This window comes from Necator americanus, chromosome X (assembly GCF_031761385.1).
Source record: "Necator americanus strain Aroian chromosome X, whole genome shotgun sequence".
Lineage (NCBI taxonomy): Eukaryota > Metazoa > Nematoda > Chromadorea > Rhabditida > Ancylostomatidae > Necator > Necator americanus.
The window spans coordinates 12,170,867-12,193,349 of record NC_087376.1 but is presented as its reverse complement, the minus strand read 5'-3'; the positions used below and the strand labels follow the sequence as shown (position 1 = coordinate 12,193,349).

The 22,483-nt window shown below is 42.7% G+C and overlaps 1 protein-coding gene across 2 annotated transcripts in view; it reads left to right on the top strand.

Moving 5' to 3' along the window:
* The window catches only part of RB195_022562 (uncharacterized protein), a gene marked incomplete at both ends in the record, with an annotated part of 45,554 nt that overhangs the window by 7,836 nt on the left and 15,235 nt on the right, over nucleotides 1–22,483 (top strand). For both annotated transcript variants that reach the window (XM_064209726.1, XM_064209727.1), the window contains 2 exons: nucleotides 2,801–2,942; nucleotides 21,818–21,929. In XM_064209726.1, coding sequence (XP_064065607.1) covers nucleotides 2,801–2,942; nucleotides 21,818–21,929 — 254 coding nt within the window. The remainder of the gene's footprint in view (nucleotides 1–2,800; nucleotides 2,943–21,817; nucleotides 21,930–22,483) is intronic.

The following is a 22,483-nucleotide window of genomic DNA, read 5'->3' as shown; positions in this document are numbered from 1 at the left end:
ATACGCGGCGGCACATCATACGAGTACCTCTTGACCGTTCTTCGGCTTTAACAGATCTGAACGATGGAACCGGCTTTGGGTAGGCTGCAGATTTTAGAGCCTCAAATGTTGTTACTAATGTGGTTTCATCCTGGAAATGTGAACTCGATCTACTCTTCATATTGGTTCTAGTTCTTCGAGAATTGGTTTCTGGAGATATCTAGTGGTTAGTTAATGGTGAAATGAGTACAAGAGACCAGTGTAATTCGGCGAAAAAGTAAGTTCCCACAGTGTCTGCACTTCCAGACTTCCATACTGATACTTGATACTTCCAGACCTTCCAGTACTGAACAAGCATTTGACGTTCAGCATCACATTGCTGCTGAGATGTAATGCGATGGTAGCAACGAATGGAATATTTAAATTTTGCGTGAAATCAAGCAAACAGTTGATATTTAATTGGTTCTGCACATGTCTGTGCACCACTATCTAAAACGAGGTTCAGAGAAAATATGTGTATTTAAGTTTGATATTTTTCCTAACGATCAAGCCAACAATTCCATGCAGTTTTTCAATCCACGGATCTCCTTCAGTAGTGGGATCCCAGTCACTTAGTCGCTGGGAAAAGCGGTGCGTAATCAGATGAATATAAGATTAAAATTTCGTAGGCTACTACGATTCTGAATTAAACTTGAGCACATCTCAAATGTTCGTACTTCTCAGCTTCCCTAGGAAATTTTGCGGTTCTGCGATCTTTTCTTAACGGGCTACTATGCAGTATTAACGTTTCCATGTTTACGATTTAGATTTGTATCGTAGTAGAAGAATAATACCCAGCAATATTTGCCTAACTCTCAGACAGCTGTCACTGATTGTTTTCCAGTTCATTCCATTTCGCACTAAAGGCCATAGTTCTGACAGATTTCACTGTTAGCTATTAATTTCTCCAGGTCTTTGTTTTCAACATCTCCAACAAGTAGTAAGGTAACACGTGGGTTGAGAAAAGAGTGCTTAGTAGATTTTCTTTTTTCCTCTCTTGGAAATGCGAACTTTTGCCGCTTGTTTCCCTCAACCTGGGCTCCTCAGTCATGTGCTCTGAAGCATCACCTCCGCGAGAAGGACTTCAACGATGAGATAGAACTCGAAAAAGAATTCGCTCACGTTGGTTCACAGGAATAGAAAAGCTGCCGAATATTTGGGCACATTTTATAGACCATGATCCAAACAATCCCTCTGATGTACTTCCGTCATGATGGCAATAATGTTGAGTGTTTTAAATAAATGAAAGTTTTGTTCAGGCGTGTTTCTTCAACCCAACAATTCTATTTTATTCTATGTACAACCTTCGTAGCGATCACTCCAAAACCTTGCTGAATCGGCAAGCGTCATCAACTCCCGAACTCAAGCACATTCATAGACCGACACATGCGGTTAATCAGGAACCACTGACCCAGTCGGAGGGTCTGGAATCTATCCAGAAGATGCAAAATGGAAAGGCTGATGGAGACGACGGAATTAGTGCAGAAGTGCTGAAATATCTTCCTCCGTGTGGGGTTCGTGAGATGACGAAGATAATCTGTTTAATATGGATCGATAAGAGGATACTTGACTTCTGGAGACACGCTATCATAATTCCCCTCCACAAGGAGTTATCCGTCACGGACCCTATGAATTATCGAGGAACCTCATTGCTACGTTACGTGTTACGTACAAAGTTTTTGGAGGTGTTCATCGCGAGAAGAGTGATCAAACTGTAGCAGCGGTATTCGAAGCATTGGCGTTTCTGGACTTTGAAGCTGCTTTCGACTCTACACATCGAGGCCGTCTTCTCAACGCGTTTGGGTCGATGGAGTAGCAGGAAAGTTCGTTTTCCTACTTTATGACATGACAGCGAACAACAGCTACAGTTCGAACACCAGCCGGATGTACAGCACCGTTTGCAGTAGTAACTGAAGTAGAAGAAGGGCAGTTGCAGTATCGTTCCCGTTCAACTTCGCCACCGATGACATTTATGCAAAGAACAGTCAATCAATGTTCTGCTGACATCATCTTAGTACCATCAGGATGCCCCTTGACCGTTCTTGAGTACTTCGACAATGTTGTTATATTCGCGAACTTCAACATGTCAACCTTGTATCGAAGTTAGCTGCAGCCTATGGATTATGTCTACGCTCTGATAACTGTAAGAAGACGTGGGTCTCTTTGAGGCTTCGAACGGAATCAGCGTGGACGGACAACTGATCGATCTCTCGAACTTCGAACAGGAATTAGGGTGAATTGAAAATCGATCTAACCGGCAGCTACGAGAAAGATATTCAGCAAAGATGCGGTGGGACCACAGCATTTAACTCCTTTATGAAATCAATCAAAAGATGGAGAAAGTTGGACAAAGTTATGTTCGAGGACGATACACCTCGGCGAAGATGCGTGTAATCGCCTCAGGCGATAATGTTATCCCGTCGATTAAGTCGAGTAAATCACATTTTCGCTCTATCAATGTTTGTATTATGACCATCTCGCGCTGTTGTGTCAGGGATTGACGGGGATGGCACGAGATTGTTACAGCCTGATGATAAATTGAGCGAGAAGTACGCGTGAATACATATTCTTCGTTCACCTACCACAGCATTGTCGACTCCGACAAACAACTTGCAGAATCCTTTCATTAGTGCAACTAGCATGTCAGTACTCGACAAAACATCTGCCAGTGGACTAATTACTGTGGTGTGATATGTTTTCATCTTTTCAAGTAGTTATAGATGGATCAATAATCTTCATTGTCGAACCAATTTATTGCTATGGTCATTTCTAACTAATTTAGGCTAATCGGGTTCTTGAAGCTCGTCTCGACTACCTAACTTCCCGAAGAAACGCTGCTGAGTGTGGACTACTCAAAAGTCAAATTTTCCACGTTTATACGAAACTAGGACATGTTGCAGTTCTCGCTCAAGATTGGGTTAAAGGTTTGAATGACATTTTTTCCATACATCAGTCGGCAGTTTTGACTAGACCGTTCTATTGTAATTGGAGTCCATGAGCTCTGCTTGATCGCACCGACGTTTTGAATAAGTTGTTACTTGCATTCTTAGTGATCATTTCACACTGCGACCTTATACTGAAATCTTATACCTTCAGTATCAAGAGATAATTGCGAACACAGTGAGCAATGAACGTACGCTTCTCGGTACGCGGTCCTCGAGGCAATAATTTGCCCTCTTTTTTCGTTCGCTTTCGTTCCACAACTCAATTCTTCTAAACGACCAAAACTCTCCACAACAAAACAGATAAACTCTAAGCGTACTTTTTCAGCCACTAACGTACCGTCTGCACTGAATGCGCACTTGGGTTGGGGAAGCCTAGTGGTGACCGCCGATCGATCGATCAACGAGATCAACGCCCTATTGATCTGAAATATGAATGAAATATGATTCAAATGCCTAATTCAGATCAAAAAAGCCATTCGAGATATGGCGCGAGTTCCTGCGTTATCGAGAGATTTTCAAATTTTAAGGTTTTTGCGTGGCCAAAAATGCCTCCAGGTATTTTCGAGCTAACGCTTTAAATTCGTACGCCAAGATCTGAAATCTGATTTCAAAATAGGCTGTCGTGTTCATTCAGTGTAGTCGCTACGTTAATGGTTGCAAAGAATGCTTAGAGTTTATCTGTTTTGTTGCGGAGAGTTATTTTGAGTCGAATTCTTGCCGAAACATTAGCCAGTAGAATTATTTGCCAACTTCGTGTAAGACTTATTAAAATTAGTACGACATCTTCCTATGCCGAAGTTCATTAAAAATTGAACTTTTGGTCAGAAGAGTGCTCATTGTTATGTTCTCGGAATGAAGCTCGGCGCAGTTGCGAAAACGGCCGTGTTTGAAGCGGTGCAGTAGAACGAAACGAATTTACTATCGAAGGGGAACCCTCGCTAGTACCACTCATCGTCGCAGTTCGCGATGGTTCCACATCGACTTTAGCCGCTAGATTCACTGCGTCGCTTGGAACGCAGCGGCTTACGCAACTGCACCAAGTTTATGTCGTTTTGACTCGAATATATAATGAATAAATTCGACGCCAATCTGTGTTAGTGACACGTGTACTCCTTCGTTAAAGGAATAGAGTTAGACAGACAGAGGAGACTATTGTACCATATCGCATTGGTTAATTGGTCTCTCCGCCCTATGCGGATTCCAGTGTACATTTGAAGATCAGGTATCTCAAACTAGCGAAGTTGAAACGAATCCCAGCTTAACTGGCTACGTTATCCTAAACACATTGTCGCAGCGAACTTAGCACATGCGGAGTGGAGACTGCAATTAAACTTGCGAGACAACATTTGGGCGAGGAGATAAGGCAACATGCTGAACGTTCTCTTAGGCGTTAATAACGTTGGTATTTGCCTATTTTTGTTCATGTATTATGCTTGTACATACTGTATAAATTTAGCAGAGCCTTAGCTTTCCAAAATAATCTATGGGACTTCCTTTATGGTTTGGTTGCTGAATGTTTTTAGCACGCACTGCTTTTCATATCATATGTTACTGCTAAAGAAAAGTGTTATCCGCGGCCGGCTGCTCGCTATAGGCTAATCACACAAGCAAATACCGCGTGTTATGCCATGTAGAATGGTATAGTGGAACAGTTACTCATAGGCCATTTTCTCTTCATCAGTTAATCAACAACTGTATAGATCAGCCCAGAGAAATCAGGTGATCTCAGAAGAGAAATGATTGACGGTAGAATAAAGAGATACAAAGGCGCCTGCGGGTGGTTAATTTTCGTTGCTATTTACCTGTTCATGTACTTACCTACTTATCAGCTGGGGCAGGCGTAGCGCAGTCGGTAAGAGGTTCCGTCGTGTTTGCGCGATCGATCGAAGATACGCCCTGGTAACAACTAATCCTTGAAGAATTGACGCATTTTAATTACGGGAATAGCGTAACTCAACATTTTTCAAAAAGCGCGTTTTGTTATTTTAATGGATTTTATTAGATTGAGCGGATTGATTAAAGGCATCACCCCACGAATCTGAGGTGGTGCAGATTTCAGGTGGAGTATTCGTATACGGGATGGTAGACTACGGAGAGGGAGGTGATTCCGTCCATTTCTTGCTGATTGCCGTAAAAAACGGCCCGGAAGATGCGGCGCCGCACAAGACTGGCGCGCTCCAATCGAACCTCTTGTACAAAATGGTGCGCCAAAACGAATGAAGCCGTATCTTCCGGGTCGTTTTTTACGGCAATTAGGAAGAAATGGACGGAATCACCTCCCTCTCCGTAGTCTCCCATCCTGTATACGAATACTCCACCTGAAATCTGCACCACCTCAGATTCGTGGGGTGATGCCTTTAACGTCAGACACATTATCCTTTATCCTTTAGTTTCTCAACTGTGCAGAAATTTCCTTACAAGGTTGTTGTATTTCATATCTATTTTATTTATGGTGATTCAAAAAACTCAAACAGGAATCCCCACATAGTAGGTTTTGCGCTCGTCGAAGACGGGTATGAAATCAACTTTGATTTGTTCGCTTTGGGTGTATTAATCTCTGGAGGGTAACGTTGAAAGTGGGTGATGTGCAGAAGACAGCAAGTTCTGTTATTCCCTTTCAAAAAAAAAAAAAGAAGAAAAGAGAAATTTGATTAAATCGTTGGCGTTCCAGTACTTTCTTCGCTCTCAAATGTCTAACAAAGTTATGTTCCGAATAATGTAACTTCTTTTGCGTTTTGCCGTCTTGCCGAATGTTCCGAATAATGTAACTTCTTTTGCGTCAAACTTCGCACCGCTTTGTGTCACTGCTCTGTAGTAGCGAAAGCAATAGTAAAATTATGGATAGTCCCGCATATCGTCTTGCCGAACGCGATAGTGTTGGTAATACATATTTGTATAGGACCATCAGTGGATATAATACTTTTTTTTATTGTTTCCATTATTTATTACGGTATATTGATTGGTAAACATCCATTTCTTTTGCTCGCTGAAGTATTTATTTCAAGAATCAAGACGGGTTTCACTGTTTCTTCATCTTTGTTCATTAGCATTCTACAGGAAGCCCATGCTTAGTAAGTTCAGTAATAGTTAGGTTTGCTTGGAGCCTGCAGTTTTCAACCAACTTCACCTTCTTGCAGATGCATCATGTGCAGGGTACGCAGTTAGAATCTGGATGAAATTATATTTGAAGTTTCAGCTATATAGGAGTTCATGCACTGGCGTTAGTTGGCGCTAAACCTAGCTGAATATGTCAGAATATATCACTTGTGTGAGTGGGTGACTAGAGACTTTAGGGTATTTTATAACCCTATTTGAACAGACCAAAAAGAGGTGGTTCAGTGGAATGTCTTTATTATGTGAGTACAGGTGAACAGAACAATTGCCAGCAATAGAATCCAATGAATGAGTGGGCAGAGCGTTGTCTACTTGTACGGTCCAAGAGTGCCGCACTCTTGGACCGTACAAGTAGTCATATGCGCAAGAATAACCATAACCGCTACGGTACTTTATACCACGCCCCTTATACATCATCGCGGTCGATGGTACTGCCGCGAGCGACAACAGCACAAAGTAATAGTTTACGAAACAAATTCTACTTCGACAAATGTTTTCCTTCGTACGGCTCGACTGTTGCGGAGTTTTGTGGAGTGGCGTGGGTGGTGGGCTGACGTTGGGTTGATGGTGGATTGCTAATGGTGACTTGAGAATTCGGCTTGGTGCAGGTGCATTGATGACGGCTTGTGGCTTGTTGATGACGATGACGGCGTTGACGGTTGGCGTTGAGAGAGTGCTTACTTCTTGTATGGCCGCTTCTTGGGTGGCTGCGGTCTTTTGGAGGAGCAAAGCAGGAAATTGTGGCCAAGACCACAACTTCCACACTTCACTCCACATACGTCCTCGTGTGCCGTTTTTAGGCAGAGGAGGCACAGGTTCAGCTTTGTCGCTTGTGTTGTTTTGGAGATTGGATCCGGAAACCGTGGACATCTCCCGGAATGGTGATTGTCACGATTCTCGTCCACAGTGCAAAATAGGCAGCTGGACTTAGGAGCAGTCCTTTCCAGAAGTGTTTGGCAGGCCTTTTCAAGACTGTTGAGACGGGGGAGCAGATGATGCAGTAGTGTGGCGATGTCGCATCTGTCCAGGTTTAGTATACTCGGACAAGCTGTAACGCCAAAAGGCAACCTTCCAAATCTATATTCGACGACGTTGTCTTTTGTTGGTGGGTGATTGACATTCCGAAGCCACAAGGATCCTTCATAGATCCTTGTGTACGTCTATCAATCGAATTTGTGTGAAGGCAGATTCAATATCACACATTAAGACGATCTTCTTGAACCTTGAGGAGGTAAGAATGTCATGTATTCTGTTAACGAAGGATTCCCCTTTTCGTTGACGTCGTTCAGGCTGAGGTGGCCTCTTCGTTTAGACGAAGCGTCAAAAACTATCCTTAAAGGGACCTTTTTCTGTGGTTTCCATACTCCTGTAGGTGGCATGTAATATATTCCAGCAGCATAGCGGTCTGCTGTGTCGAAGGTCTCTACGACCCCTTTTTGACATATTTGTTCATAAGATCGCAGTACCACTGCTTTTGTTCAGAATCACATAAGAGGACGTTTTGTAAGGATTCTAGCCTTTTTATAGTTACTGAGTAGTTATTTTCCAATTGGATTACATTCTCTTTCAGTGGAAAGGGAGCTGTGATGATCTTGTTTTCAAATGGGATTAATTTCGAGTATTCCTCGAAATATCTTTGAACTTTTTCGTCTCCCTGGGTTTCTTCCGGCATGATACCGAGGCCATCCAACTCAAACATTTTCTGTAAGAGTTCTTGTTCCGTGTTTTCGGAAATTCCTGTCAGACTGTGACATACTGTGTTAGCGGTTTCACTTACTTTGCTGATTCCTCGACCATAAATTGTGGGTCCAAAAACCGTTTTTGCTATATGAAAACCAGTATGGTGTTCGGACTCTGTTTGCTGGATCCGTAACTAAATCGTGGTAGTAGTCCAGTCCAACGAGAATGTGTGGACTTTGATGTTCACCACGAAGCTTTGAATTTGCTAAACAAATAGTGTTTGTTTTCAAGAACTCAATATCTTCCGTGTTCAATTTCACTGAAGGGAATCCGTTTGTTATGACTGGTTTGGTCTGTATGGTCATGCAAATTTCTCCTCCGAAAGCAGTTCCTAGTTTTACCGGAACCTTATGACTTTCGAAGCACTCGATATGGCCACCAATTCCGGACATGGTGCAGATTTCGGTCGTGTTCTTGGGTAGACCGAGCTGTTGTGCAAGATTTTCTTCGATTACTGTTTTTTGTGCCCCAGAATCGAAGAAAAATAGCACTTTTTCATATGTCTGTTTTCTGGCATTCCAAATATTGCCTTCAGCAGTCATTAATATTAGTTGTTTGCTAGTTTGACTGTGCTGAATGGAGTTTTCCTTGATCTGTGGGGGTTCCACAGACACCTGAGTGTTTATTGGTTTGAGCCTTTGTGGAATATTTCGATCGTTTTCTTCTCTATTTTGCCAGCTGTGTTGCCTTTGCTGGTTTTGGCCAACACGAACAAATTTGGGTTTCGAGCTGTTGTTTTGGCTGAGTTGCTCTGTCTTAAGGCAGAGGCTCATGTGGTGTTTTGTCCGCACTTTAGACAGTCTGATCTTTGGCAATCAAAGCTGCTATGATTAGGGGAGCAACATTTCCAACAGCGATTCTGCTCCTTAAGCATCTTGCGGCGAATGCTTTGATTCGTGACCGTTCGGCACTGCATTGATACATGATTGTCCTTATGACAGAACAAGCAGTTACGATTAGTCCTTAAGTTGTCATGATTGGTCTTTGATGGGATGGCCTTGTTGATATGTTTATGGCCAAGTCTGCTTTCGACGTAGACTTTTGCAGTGATCTCTATTTTTAAGAGATTCATGAGGTCATCAAGTGTTTGCCGGTCTTGTGATTGACTGGCAACTAATACAGATTTTATGATGTATTCAGGGGATTTAGATAAGATTGTTTCACACCACATTGGGTCGCAGGCCTTCCTTACATGATATCCTGCAGAAATCATTTGGTTGGTGAGCATTCTTATTTGATCAAATGTTGCAGAGCAGTTGTCTGCGGAATTGTTTGCCACACTCATACTGACCAATTTTTTTTTGACTATTTGTGATCTATTAGACTGGTGATTGGAGTAATTATCCTGTAAAGTCTTGATCAACCAATTGTAGTTTTCAGAAATGAGTTTTATCCCTTTGATGGCTGTTTGCGCTCTTCCCTTTAAACTTTCTTTGAGTAGGAGTATCTTTTCCATAGTGTCCAGTTCTTCACTGTTATGGACAAGGGCTTCAAAAATGGCCCAGTATTCTGGGACGTCGTCAGAATTCCCGTAAAATTTTAGTAGTCTGGCTTGTGGAGGTTTTATTGATCTCAGCGTCCTTTTGGCTGTGCCACTATTGCATGTGAGTGCTGAATTTGATGTGTCTTGCGAGCAAGATGGCATTGTGATGTCTCTCACACAATTTTCGTTTGTATTATCAATTTCACAATCCCCTTCCTCGTTTACTTCACTGTTGACGTTATTGTCCCTTTGGGGCTTTAGGGACATGTATCCCAGTTTGATTTCCATATTTTCGCGCATATTTCTTGTTTCACCAAGACGCGCTGTTAGCATGAACGTTAGGCTTCAGCTATCGCAGATTGTAGCTGCGATTCTTCCTCTATTTGTTCAATTTCAATCATCAAATCCTCCCTTTCGGACCTGTTTTTGCAGTTTTTATACTCATCTCTAACCTCGTTATATAATTCCTGGAGGTTTTCTCTTGCCTCTTTTATTTGCCTTATGCTACTTTGTAGTAGTGCTGTGGCTGATCGGCATTTCTGATAAGTTTCCTCATCTATTGCTGAGTACTCAACCTGTTTAGTGTATTCCCTGTAACGGGATACTAAAGTTTTTAGCGTCGTTGCGCTGAGAACTTTTGGTGTTTTGTGAAAATGCAGTGCCATTTCTTTCTTTATGCACGTGCAAATGCGATAAACTTCGCTTGACCTACTGTAGCTTTTGACAGAGGTCCGATCAACTGTTCCTGACAATGTTCCTGATCACTTGGCAGTGATCTGCGTTCCAGTTACGTTTGTAAGGGAACGACTTTTTGCCCAATTACTGGGATAAATCTAATGCGATTTACGGTCTTTGGTTTAACCGTATAAGTTGCTCAATGAGCTAGTCTCTTTCTCTTGGCCTCAAGGATGTTACTCTTTGACGCGGGAGAGTAATGGCTTGTTTTAGCCGATGCACCAAACTGTGTGAGTGGGTGACTGGAGACTTTAGGGTATTTTAAAACCCTATTTGAACAGACCAAAAAGAGGTGGTTCAGTGGAATGTCTTTATTATGTGAGTACAGGTGAGCGGAACAATTGCCAGCAATAGAATCCAATGAATGAGTGGGCAGAGCGTTGTCTGCCGCACTCTTGGACCGTACAGGTAGTCATATGCGCAAGAATAACCATAACCGCTACGGTACTTTATACCACGCCCCTTATACATCATCGGGGTCGATGATATCACTAACACTTCTTTAATTTTAGAATGCCTGAGCTCTTCAGGCTAAACATGGAGTGCGATAGAAGAGTAGCGATTAAAGAAAGTCTTGGCGCCGGGGAAAGCTTGCTGAAAATTTTTCAGGTACCCAAGATCGACTGCATAGTTACATGTCGTCGCGAAAGGGGTACAAAGCCTTATAGAAATCTGAAAGGGTTTCTTCCACTCCGGCCAGGAAAATGCAAGTTAGCCAGAAATCAACCAGTACTCAATTATCGAGATTATCCGAAGGGCCAAGGGAAATCCGGAAGATCCGTCGGATCGCTCAAGAGCACCTCAGATATACCTCCAACGTTCTCAAGGGCCCCAAATGCTCGCCGAGGCCATCAAGATCAAAAGCACAGATGAAGATAACCGCTGCAGATTGGCCTTTGCCTCCTAACAATCCCGACTTAAATTCTCTGGACTACTACGTTTGGGGTATTGTCCTGAGAGAAACCAACAAGTTCAGGCTCCCTAATGTCAGGTCTCCAGAGCGCTATTGAGGCAGATTTCTTCGCCGTGAACCGCAGTCAGCTGAAGACAGGGTGCTTTATGGTGAGGATGGAGCAGGTGATAGAGGTGCAAAGCGGCTATATAGAACGTGTGTTCTCAGTAAGGATACTTTAAATCAAATATAGCAGCATTTTTCGGTATCTTTGTTTATTGACCTAAGTAAACAACTTTTTATTAGATCGGTTCGGACGATGTAGCCGCCAACATCAGCAAGGCGTTGGGGAAGGGATCACTACCCATGTTACCGTTAACAACTGACAGCTTCAGCTAGAGATACGTTTCTTTCGACGATTTGCCACAGAGGAGACATCCATACGGCAACATCGACCATGATTTGCGCAGTGTCTTTGAGTGGCTCCCGAACGCCATGAAGTGGATGATGGTTGCACAACCCGGCGTTGTTTAGCGAATTATCGAGGCACACTTACGCGCTTTAGTCAAACAGAAAGTTCTGTCGAGATGGTGCCCCAGGAGCTGTTATCGCTGACTCTGAGACGCCGTTCATGCCGGTTAGCTGGCTATGAACGCTAGGTCCTCTTTGGTAGCTACAGTACGATGTACCTACTGCCTCCACCGAGGCGCTCAGCCGCCGTTGCAGACGTGACCGAAACAAAAGCAAATAAGGTTCTTGCTGCTTCTGGGACTCGCAGGGAATGCTGTGGTGGAGGCTGCTCGGACCAGCAGTAGGTCGACGACAAAGTCTTCATGTGGCGGCTCTGCTCAATTTAACAAAAGCGACCGAGGTGCGACGCCATCACCTTCTAAACAACAACGCGCGGCCGCATGTCGCTTTGGTCACTCGCCGCCAATTTGAGGTCTCAGATGGGAAAAGGGCCCCTGGTTTCCGCTGCTTCGACGACGGAAACCTCGCTTCGACCATCTGTTCACACGGGACATTTACGCTTCGGACTCGCAGGGAATGTTGTGATGGGAACTGCTGCCCGACAGCCGGACAACCAGACGATCGACCTCAAGTCTATATAGGGAAGTTCCACGAGTTCGCTATCGCACTACTTGTTCCGGACCATCGAGCATTCCCTGGAGCGAAAATCGCTCAATTCCTTCACTGACCTCAAGTTCTTCTTTCAGTCTCAGCCCCCCCCCCCCCTGGTCTCAGAAAATTGTACCTCCAAGAAAGTGGAACACTGTGACAGGCACTCATGGTGAATACACGTACGCATGTATGTCAATGTGTGAATAAAAAAAATATGAAGCTGTAAAACGTATGCATATGCATGTGTTCAAAAATATGTAGCCAACCTTATACATAAAACGTTCCGGCTGTCCCGATTATAGCAACGCACCTTGTAAACATCCACATTCGAAAGGGAGATCGGCGAGTGATATGGTATGGGATATCACTCACCGATCTCCCTTTCAAATATGGATAGTATAGCACAAAATCCGTCTTATATATGTGATGGAGTGTGGGCCTTTTGACACCATCCCGCTCATTTCAAATCGTGGTACCTGTACCATCCCGACCTCACTTTTTGGGGGCAAAGACATGTTCAGGACCTCACGCAGGGTCAAGGGTCTGCGACAGTTCTCGGAAAATTAGCAAATGACAAATGAGAAAAATGGTAGCTGACAGAAGCGAAGAAACACCAAGTTGAAGAAGAAGCAAATTTACTGAAATGTTTTTGAAATATTGCTATTGAAACATTTTAATTTTCAATTTATTCTATCTTTATTCTAAAATCAATTAAATTTTAATTAATTGCTCTCAAATACTGATTAAAGGACATAAACGAATAAAGTGTCTGGCGTTAATCCGCTTGGGACACCACGTTCACTTCAATTCAGAATCGTTTGATGCTCATGAACGTGTAATTGGCCTATACAATGTCCATAGGTGCGATAAGGAGGAGCCGGCCCCCTCCCAGATGAAGGGAGTCTTGCCCATATTGGGCAGCCGAAAGTGAACGGGGTCAATGAGACATATATTTAGTGAACTTTAAAGAAATCGTCATCGTCAACAGGGGGGGGGGGGGAGGTAGCGACGGCGAAAATAAGTTTTTCTTATTTTAATTTTTTCCTATTTTCTATGATTCCGTAAGAAAAAAAACATCATTTATTAACACATATTTAAATATACATATGTATATATTTATACATCTGCTTACTGGGTTCCTCTGAATCTTCTCCACAAGTAGACGGGAAAGCGCATCTGAACAAAGTCACTAAAGCAAAGAAGAGCAGGAAACGATTTCAAAAAAACTCACTATGTGGATGAGTAGAAGTAGAGTTGTTCAAACCCAGTGAAGCAGAACATTCGCAGGCGGTGGCATTTCCCCTCTAGGGACTAAAGGTAGCGTTGAAGCTGCTTCTTCTCGAATGCACACACTTTACTATTCTAGATACAATAGAAAGAATTACAAAGCACATGTTCCTAACGCTACACACAGCAAAAGAAGAGGGAAATTCCTACAAGGAAGTTGCAAGGAAAGGAGTCAGAAACGAGCCTCAAGCAACGCCAAACAACTAGTCGCATTGTCACCTCAGCGAGCAAATTTCGCCCTTAATAACTTAGTTATTTGAAAACCTAGAAATAGAGTGAAGGGTACATAACTGCCCTAACTTCCATTGTTCTATACAGAAATTATCTGACCAGATTGAGAAAATGTGCCCCGAGCTCGAAAAAGCCGCTGTTATTTTTGCAGCTGAAAAACAGGTTTTTTTCTGAAGAACTCGCTTAGTTGGAAACCTATTAGTAGAGTGAAAGGTGCATATTTGCTCTAGAATTTCTCAGTCTATACAAAGGTAACTCGGATGACCTGCAGAAATGCGTAGTTTTCTTAAAGAGAGGGGAGGAGCACGCTATGTCACATTTCTATATCGATGTCTCTCGAAGAAAAAGAAAGTCTGTACAAATAAAGGTGGACAACTCAGAAAGGTTGTTTCATAGCACTCATCAACAAAAGAATACCTAAAAACCATTTAACTAATTTAATTAGTTGAATAGTTGTCCTAAACATTGTAAAGAAGAGAAGAGCTCTTAAGCCAGCAGATAGCATTAAAGGGAGATTAGTCTTATTAATCAAGAGTTACCAGAACAAAAAATTCATTTTTGGCAGCGGAGAAATTACTTATTCGATGAAGAGTAACAACCGTAACAGCATAATACGCATTTTCTGCTGAATCGTATTTAACGAGAAAGTATGAAGATGAATAAACAACATCGGTACGATGGAGCAGCGAGGACGAATGAGCAAGTTTAATTACGAACTAGAAAGAAAGAGAGCACTTACATACGTCATATATGTTATATATTATATTATATATAGTTCCTAGCGGAGTTCCCAAAGAAGTGCGGCGTGATGGAGCATCACGAGCACCTCTTGCACATGCATTACTATTTCAGATATTACAAAATCCAGACCAAACTGCGTGGATTAATTACAATATAATGTAAAAGAGGATGGAATTCGCCACAAGCATTTGCCAAAATACCGGACTAAAAGAGTTTTTAAGTTGCAGAAATTTACTGTATCCATCACCATCTTCGAAAGCAGTTATCTTCTTAAGTAACTCAGTTCTTTGAAGAGCTAACAGTAGAGTGAAGGGTACATAACTCACCTAACTTTTTCTGCTCTATACAGAGCATACTTGACTGGGTTGAGAAAATGCGTCCCAAGCTCAAGAAAATCGCTGCTTTTTTGCAGCCGGAAAAACAGGTTTTTTTTTTCTAAATAACTTGTTTATTTTGAAACCTATCAATAGAGTGAAGGATACATATTTGCTCTAGAATTTCTTAACCTATACAAAGGTAAGTCGGTTGACCTGCAGAAATGCGTAGTTTTTTCAAAGAGAGGGGGGAGCACCCTCTCGTTGGCGTGCTCCCCCCTCCTATGCTTAAGCATTAGGCTCGGACTGTTGGGCCGGAGAATCTACAACTGCGCGTGCTTTTCCCTTCTATTTCATCGAGACAGAAACTTTCCTTAATATGTTATATATTTTCAGATAGAACGTAAAATGTGGATTCTTTCGGTATACAATACTTACCTGTTCGTTTCGAGTAGGTAGAAAACGAAGCAAAAAACTTATAAATCTGGTAATTTCAATCTCCATTTTCAGGTCCAATTTTTTCTCCTTAATAGTCAATGTGAAATGACAATTTTGGCACCAGTTTGTAGAGAAATTTCTCATCTATCTCCGTATACTATCTAATTTTGAGTTTCTTGTCTTCCTACAAAGTACTGGCATCAGAACTGAAAACACTCAATTTTTGATGCCTAAATTTAGGCGCCAATTTCTCGGCGGAGACGAAATCACAATGAAAGTGTTGCACACCATTAGATCCGCCATGTTCTGGGGAATCTCTGGATACCCTTCACTGCTAGGCGATTTTTCCTCTGGACGGAAATATTGGCTGTTTATTTCATCGAAATTCTGTCGCTGTAAAAATCACACCCTAACTGCACATTCTCGCTCTGTTGCTGGTTCCTTCTCGGTAATGTCTCCTTATTTAGTAGCTTATTGCAGTGTGATTTACTGCGATACCTCTACCTCAGTGTATTATCTCTTTTTTGATTCCTTGCTTTTCAAAAAACGGGATCCAAACTGGAGACACTCAATTTTTCATGCCTAATTTTGGACGCCAATTTCTCGGCGAAGAACGCATGATGAATGTGATGTATACCGTTCGATTCGTCACGTTCTGGGGTATTTCAAGATACTCTTCACTGCCAATTGATTCTGCTGCAAACTCTAACCGTACATTCTCGCTCTGTTGCTCGGTAGTTCCTTCTCGGTAATGTCTCCTTATTTAGTAGCTTATTGTAGCGTAATTTACTGCGATACTGTGATCAGAAGACAGGTAAGTCACTAAGATTTTATCCTCATAGTTAGTATTATTTTATTTCATTTGGTAATTATGAATGAATGTTCCTTCTTTTCCGACTGTTCCGTCGTCCATTTGCTTCCTACTTTGAAGAGAATACCTGCAATGGAAATATTCGACTTTCCTACATCTCTCAACATGTTAAACTGTCTACCTTTTTTTTCTTTTTTCTCGTGACCGTGGGTGCAGCTCAAGTGAAGGGGGTCCCTTCGCCAACCGTCCAAAAGTGAAGGGGGTCGGAGCACCGGCTCCGACTATCGCATGTCTGACAATGTCTTGCGAGGGCTAGCCGATGCGTCAAGTCAATGTTTTATCCTCCCAAACAAGTCTAGTACCAATTTATCAACCCTGGAGGGATGAAAGGCTTGGTGAGCAGTAGTGCGGATTTGAACCTCCGGTCGATCGTAAAGGCATCGGAACCTCTAACCGACTGCGCTACATCCGCCATTAAAGGGCATAATACGACGAAAAGGTCATCGGTCGAATTACAGAGGGACGTCGAAGAAACCAAAAAATCAACATTTTGTTCCTATAACTTGACCATGGGACAACGCAGGTTCGACATCTCAGTGAGTCAGTTGTTTCCAAAGGAGGTAGAAACTTAAAACCACTCCTAGAAGATGAAGAATTTCAAGGAACTCTTATGACGAAGTTATTCGCTCCAAGACCCGACAATGTGCGCAGAATCTGAGCTTTTTTAGTTATTACATTCCATTAGATTGCTGAGCAATAAGTAAAATTTAATCTTTGTTTTTTTTAGAAGTGGTTTCAAGTTTCTAACTCTTTTGCGAAAATTTGAATCATCCGGATGTCGAACCTACTAGGTCTCACTGTTGCATTTTACATTTTCAAAACGTTATGCATTTTCAGAAAAACGTGTTGGGGCTTCCATATTGTTCTGAAACTATATATAATATCTGTCCCTGGTTATCATGTTACCAGTCTGAACGTCCACCTAAAGCCGGACTTCAGACTTTTTTAGTGTTCGCTTCGCTCGGGGGGCGGTCGTTAGGTACCCGCAGCCGATCAGCTGCAGCCGGATAAGTGACGCCACGTTTCAGAGGTCGTGTGCCGTGTCTGTATTGCAATAACGTAATGGAGTTGACTTCTGGGAAGGTTCAAAGAACAAAGTGGGAGTACAACGTACCAACGTAGAAAATGAAAATGCTAAAAATGAAGCAAAAACGTAGATGATTTGTACGAAAACAAAACAGCATCAGAAGACATAAATGAAGCTGAAAACGTTCCGAAATAAAAGTTAAAAAGTGTAAAAACGAGAAAAACCTGGTTGTTGGAAGACGTAGATCTGTGATTGGAAAAACTTTATTGAAGATATTGACAAATATTTGTATTCATACAGAGTATTTAATACATTAGTGCATTGTATTTATTTAATACTGCATTAGTTTGTAAAAATTTCGACTTGTTTGTTTTACACAAATAAAACACTATTATTTTCTATTTCTGGCATTTAGAGTGCAACCTGTCGGTGTATCTCTATACGTAAGCGATCGATAGTCCGTACAGAAGCAATACCAGAGATAGCATGCTCCTTAGAGGCATGTTTCGCACCTCAGACGATGAGGGCCGAAGATGGACGATGTGATGGGCGGGGCATGAGGCGAACGCAGCGCAATGCTATGCTGGCGCTATCAACTGCTGCGCAGCGCAATTAACGATCGCCGTTGCCAGTTGTTTCCCCTAAGGATAGGTTGTCGCGGAGGCTGCGGGTACCTAACGGTACGCACCCGCTTCGCTCGCCTTCACCGATCAATAAGAAATAACAATACATACTTTTTTTGTAAAATTACAACTGTTTTTTTCTCCTATCAACACTTTCTTCAATTTCTTCCTCAAAAATTTAGGCATAGATGAGAGATTTCATTATTTTCTTCCTAAACGCGTCACTATTGCATTTGGAGAACAATCAAACTTGATTTTAAACCTATGTTTCTCTGAAACCTCCACAATTTGGAAACATTATTTGAAGTGTGAGTTTTCTCCGCTCTCAATTATTAGCACAGAATGAAGTGCAAACATGAAATGACGTGAATGCCATCATCGTAGTGATGAAAATAACACTGTACGTCAAACCACGTGAACGTGTGTTGCCTGGTATTGTGTTTAAGCAGCCGTTTGTATTAGGTTGTTCGGATATAAACGAGACTTTCGACTCAAACTTTCAAACATCACAAAATTTTTTATAACAAGTCTTTATTCCAAACAATATCCTCCACAACTATCAACAACGCTTCGCCATCGATCATGCAGGTTGCGGATGCCGTCCTCAAAGAATTTGGTTGGCTGTGAGTCGAAGTATGATGCGACCCAAGATCGGACTTCGTCGATATTGTTTCACTTTTTCTCCGACAATCCGTGATGCATCGATCGAAATAGATGGTAGTCCGAAGGAGCCAAGTCAGGACTATACGGTGGATGCGGCAAAATTTTCCAGCCCAACTCTTCGATTTTTTTTTTCGATTTACGGACAGCTTTATTTTCATCACTCAACTTATGAGGAACCCATTTGCCGCACCGATTTGTCTTCCCGATTGTATGTAAATGCTCGTCAAAAAAAAAATCCGAACTCCAGGGCAAGTTTTCTTGTAGTTTGTGTCGGATCAGACTCGGTTGCCTTCTTCAGTAATTCGTCGTCTACCGCTTGAGGACGAAGTCGGTGTTCTTCGTCTTCTAAGCTCTCATTTCCATTTTCAAAGCGTTGAAACCATTTGTGGCATTGACTTCGTGAAATCACATCTTCAATAAAATAAAAATAATAAATAAATAAAAATTTATTTTTATGAAATAAAAAAAATATTACAGAAATCGAAAATAAGCAAAAAAGAAAGTAAAATATACAGGAAAACGCCAGGAACAAAATGGAACCAAAACTATCCAAATTTCTGTTCGAAATTCCTAGTTTCGAAAGTCTCGTTTATATCCGAACAACCTAATATATGTGTCTCCACTTTTGAAGAAAAGATGTTAGCAGCACCAAGGAAATATGCTTGGTAATAGATATGCGAATGAGTCATAGAAACAAACCCATTCTACCGTTGAGGCTACTGCGCACAAATCTGACGCAGTGGAACCCGTCTCACCCCACGCTATGGGTTTCTGGCACCGGCACACCATTCCGGCGCCGTGGATCCGTCCAACCTCATTTTATATTTTATTTCGTTATCTGACTTCGGGGCACGAATTCGACGCCATATAACCCATCTCACCATATTTTACCTTGTTGGGGTCCCCGCTGACCAATCCGACGCAGTGGGACCCGTCACATCCCATTTTATAGATGTGTGTCGTCGCCGCACCAATTCGCTGTGGGACCCGTCTCACCCCACTCTATAGTTTTCTAGCAACGGGGATTGAATTCGACTCCGTGAGATCTGTCTCACCCAATTTTACCGCGTTGGGGGTCCCGCGTATCAATTCGGCGCCATGGAATCCGTGTCCCTCCCTTTTTGGAATTTCGTGACTGAGACACACACAGACGCACACACGTATCCGAATAAGCCCGTTATCATATAGCACGATAGTTTGCAAATTTGGAAGTATACATTCACGTAAAAGCTTATTTACCCTCACTGACATATAACAGAAACTAACTTGCCTTATCAAAACCAACATTCATGCCTGCATAGCTCTGGACAATAGTGAAAAGTAGAGTGCTCAGTTAGCTCAGCTCAGTATCAGGTGCATGACGATGGTTCGGCACCTCACTGGTGCAGTTTCGCATTATCATGGGGTATTTTCGTGGCACACACAAACACACGGACTAAGCGTCGTTATTATACAGGATGGTTCTTCATTCAATACTGCCCGACTCATACTCCCTTACGAGCTGCGAACACCGGCTAGGTGTGCGCTGGTTAAACTTCAGAAGACATCTCTTAAGGCCTTTGTAGGTAATGAGAATCTTCGATCTACACGTATGCCACTTTCTTCCTAAGCAGGTGATTTCATCATCCATTGTATCCAGCCGAGAGCAGCTTCGGAGATATAGTATCGCCTTGTCGCACCCCCTTTCCAATATGTAGGGTTTCTCATAGTAGGCGAAGGAGCAGTCGAATTCCCGGCAAACCTCTGTGACTCTCGACACGGTCTGGATATGGTACATGCAGCTGGAACCCTGATGTAATCCCGCTTGTTCTTGAGGTTGGCTTCAACCAGCATCTTATATATGCGCATCAGGAGGATCTTGGCAAACACTATACAAGACGCTTAGCAAACATGGGACGGTAGTTTGAAATAGTCTAGGTCATCTTTCTTATGGATGAGAACGGTTCGCGAGGTCTTCCACTGGTCCGGGATCCTTCTGTTTTTTCTGAAGATAGGACGTCATGTACGTCCCTAGAACTACATGAAGCAGATGGCCACCAGTCCGAAGGAAGTCTTCAGGTATAAAATCAGGTCCGGAGGCTGTGCCAAGTTTCATGCTCTTGATCGTGACTTGTACTTCCGAAGGAAGAATCCGTGGTGGAACTTCATTAGTAAAAATGGTCGTGCTTGACACAGGAGTTGATGGACGGAAAATGTTCGAGTAGAACCTCTCCTCCCGTCTTCGCTCAGTAGGACTGCTAGCGGAATATTATCCCTGCGGCACTTCTTTAGATTAGTTTTGCTCTGTGCCGCTCCAAGAATCGTCTGCCTATGCTTCAGAAGATCCTCCTGTTTTTCCTTTCTGCAGCTAATGTTTGCTACGAACGCTGAAATTGCGATGAGTTCGGATCCATCCTCAAAGTCGTTCTTTCAACAATTCCTTAGAAGTTTTGGAAGTTTGCTCTTTTTTTGCTTTTTCGCGCGTCGTTTCGAAGCAGCTCCAGCATAGGCTCGCAGTCCTGAGCTGCAGCTCGTAGTCCACGTTTGGGTCCTCGTTTGTGCCAGTGGGCGATTTCCATGTCCACCGACAATGATCTTTCGTAGTGAAAAAAAGGATTCCAATGAAAGAGGCGGACAACAATTGGCGAGACGATTGCCATCTTCATTCCGGTCCCCTTGTCCAAATCCTTCTATCCTGTATTTCTCTTCTGTTGTCTTTCCTGGTGTTGCGTTGAAGTCTCCCACAGCGAATTTCAAGGAGAACTTATTGTTGTGGTTCACATCCTCGAGCTCCTCATAAATAGCTGTTGATGTTGGTGAGCAGCAGTTGATGATGTTATTGAGTATTTGGCGCAGAGGACGGAGGCGATGAATGCCCAGACGTGGTGACAGGATCTCGTGAGAATCGGCAAGATGGACGACAGAGGGTGCACAACAAAACTAACACCAGCTACATTTTGCGACGGTGCTTTTTCTCCACGAGTGAAGAGTGTACCATCATTCATCTGTACGTCGCGCCTTCTGTTCTTGGTCTCTTGCAAAGGGGTGCGGGACAAGAGGCACCCATGAAAACCGCCTGACCGCTACCGACCTCCCCTCAGCGCCGCGCGCCTCCGCGTAATCACGAGAAAGGCATGTAGGTCAGCATCTGCGGACGCTGCTCTCGCGTTGTAAAGTATACAGTCTGAGACAGTCTCCATGGCGAGTCGTGCGTGTTTTGGCTTGGTCCAGAATCAAAGACGTCCTGAGCAACCTGAGATTTGATCGCCTCTCGCCGGTCGCCATACCATCTGACGTCTGAGAAGGCAGGGTCCAGTGTGCAGGGTACTGAGACAGTGAATGTGCTGGAGTTGCAAAAACACTTTTCTCCAAGCAGCAGTCCTCTTCATCTCATTATGTAATCGTATTTGTCTTGTTTTAAAAGTGACTAGTTGATTCTTTATTTCTCTTTATCCTCTGCTTATGTATCTATCGTTCTTTCGGTGAAGTACGTCCACCCATTTGAACCTTTTGAGGTCACATGTTTACCTCTACCCAACAACGCAGTAGTTCGGATTTAAATGATCGAAGATTTGCATCGCTCCTTTATTTCAGCATTATCTGCTTATCAAGAAGCCTACAAAGTGCAACCTCTTGAATTCTGGGAAGATCCTGGAGCCTATTACGGACTTGGTCTTGTATATATACATTTCAAGGAGTTCAAACTGTGAGTTTTGAGTTGGTTTTTTTTCTTGATTTCCGCTTTGAGTACATATATCTAGAGCTTAGTAAAATTTTCTAAACTTTACTCTTTCTGTTTGAGATTTGTACTCATAAGAACTTCCAATAATTAGAAAGCTTTTATGATCCTGTATTGTTGCGCCAGTGTTTGTGTTGCACAAGTTTAGTCCATCAAGAGAATACATGTTGCCATTCGTATCACATCACGTCGCAGCCCAGACAGATTACATTTCCGTTAGCTAGAGTGAGTGCACCTAGCGCATCGAGTTTCTAACATTAATGTCCATTTTTGTGGCAGCAATCCTTTCGTCATAGATTTCCTTTAACTAGTTTTGAGATATCTTATGTAACTCGTTCTCACTCCTTGTAGGACATCAAGGATGCGATACGACATTTTGAGCGGCAAGCCATAGTTCATCAGAATTACACACAATCTGTAGATTTTTGAGTTACATGTTCGGAAGACTAACCGCGATAGGAAATTAATTGTAGTGAACAACAGCAGATTGCGTAGTTGGGTGTTCTCATCTAAATTTCCTC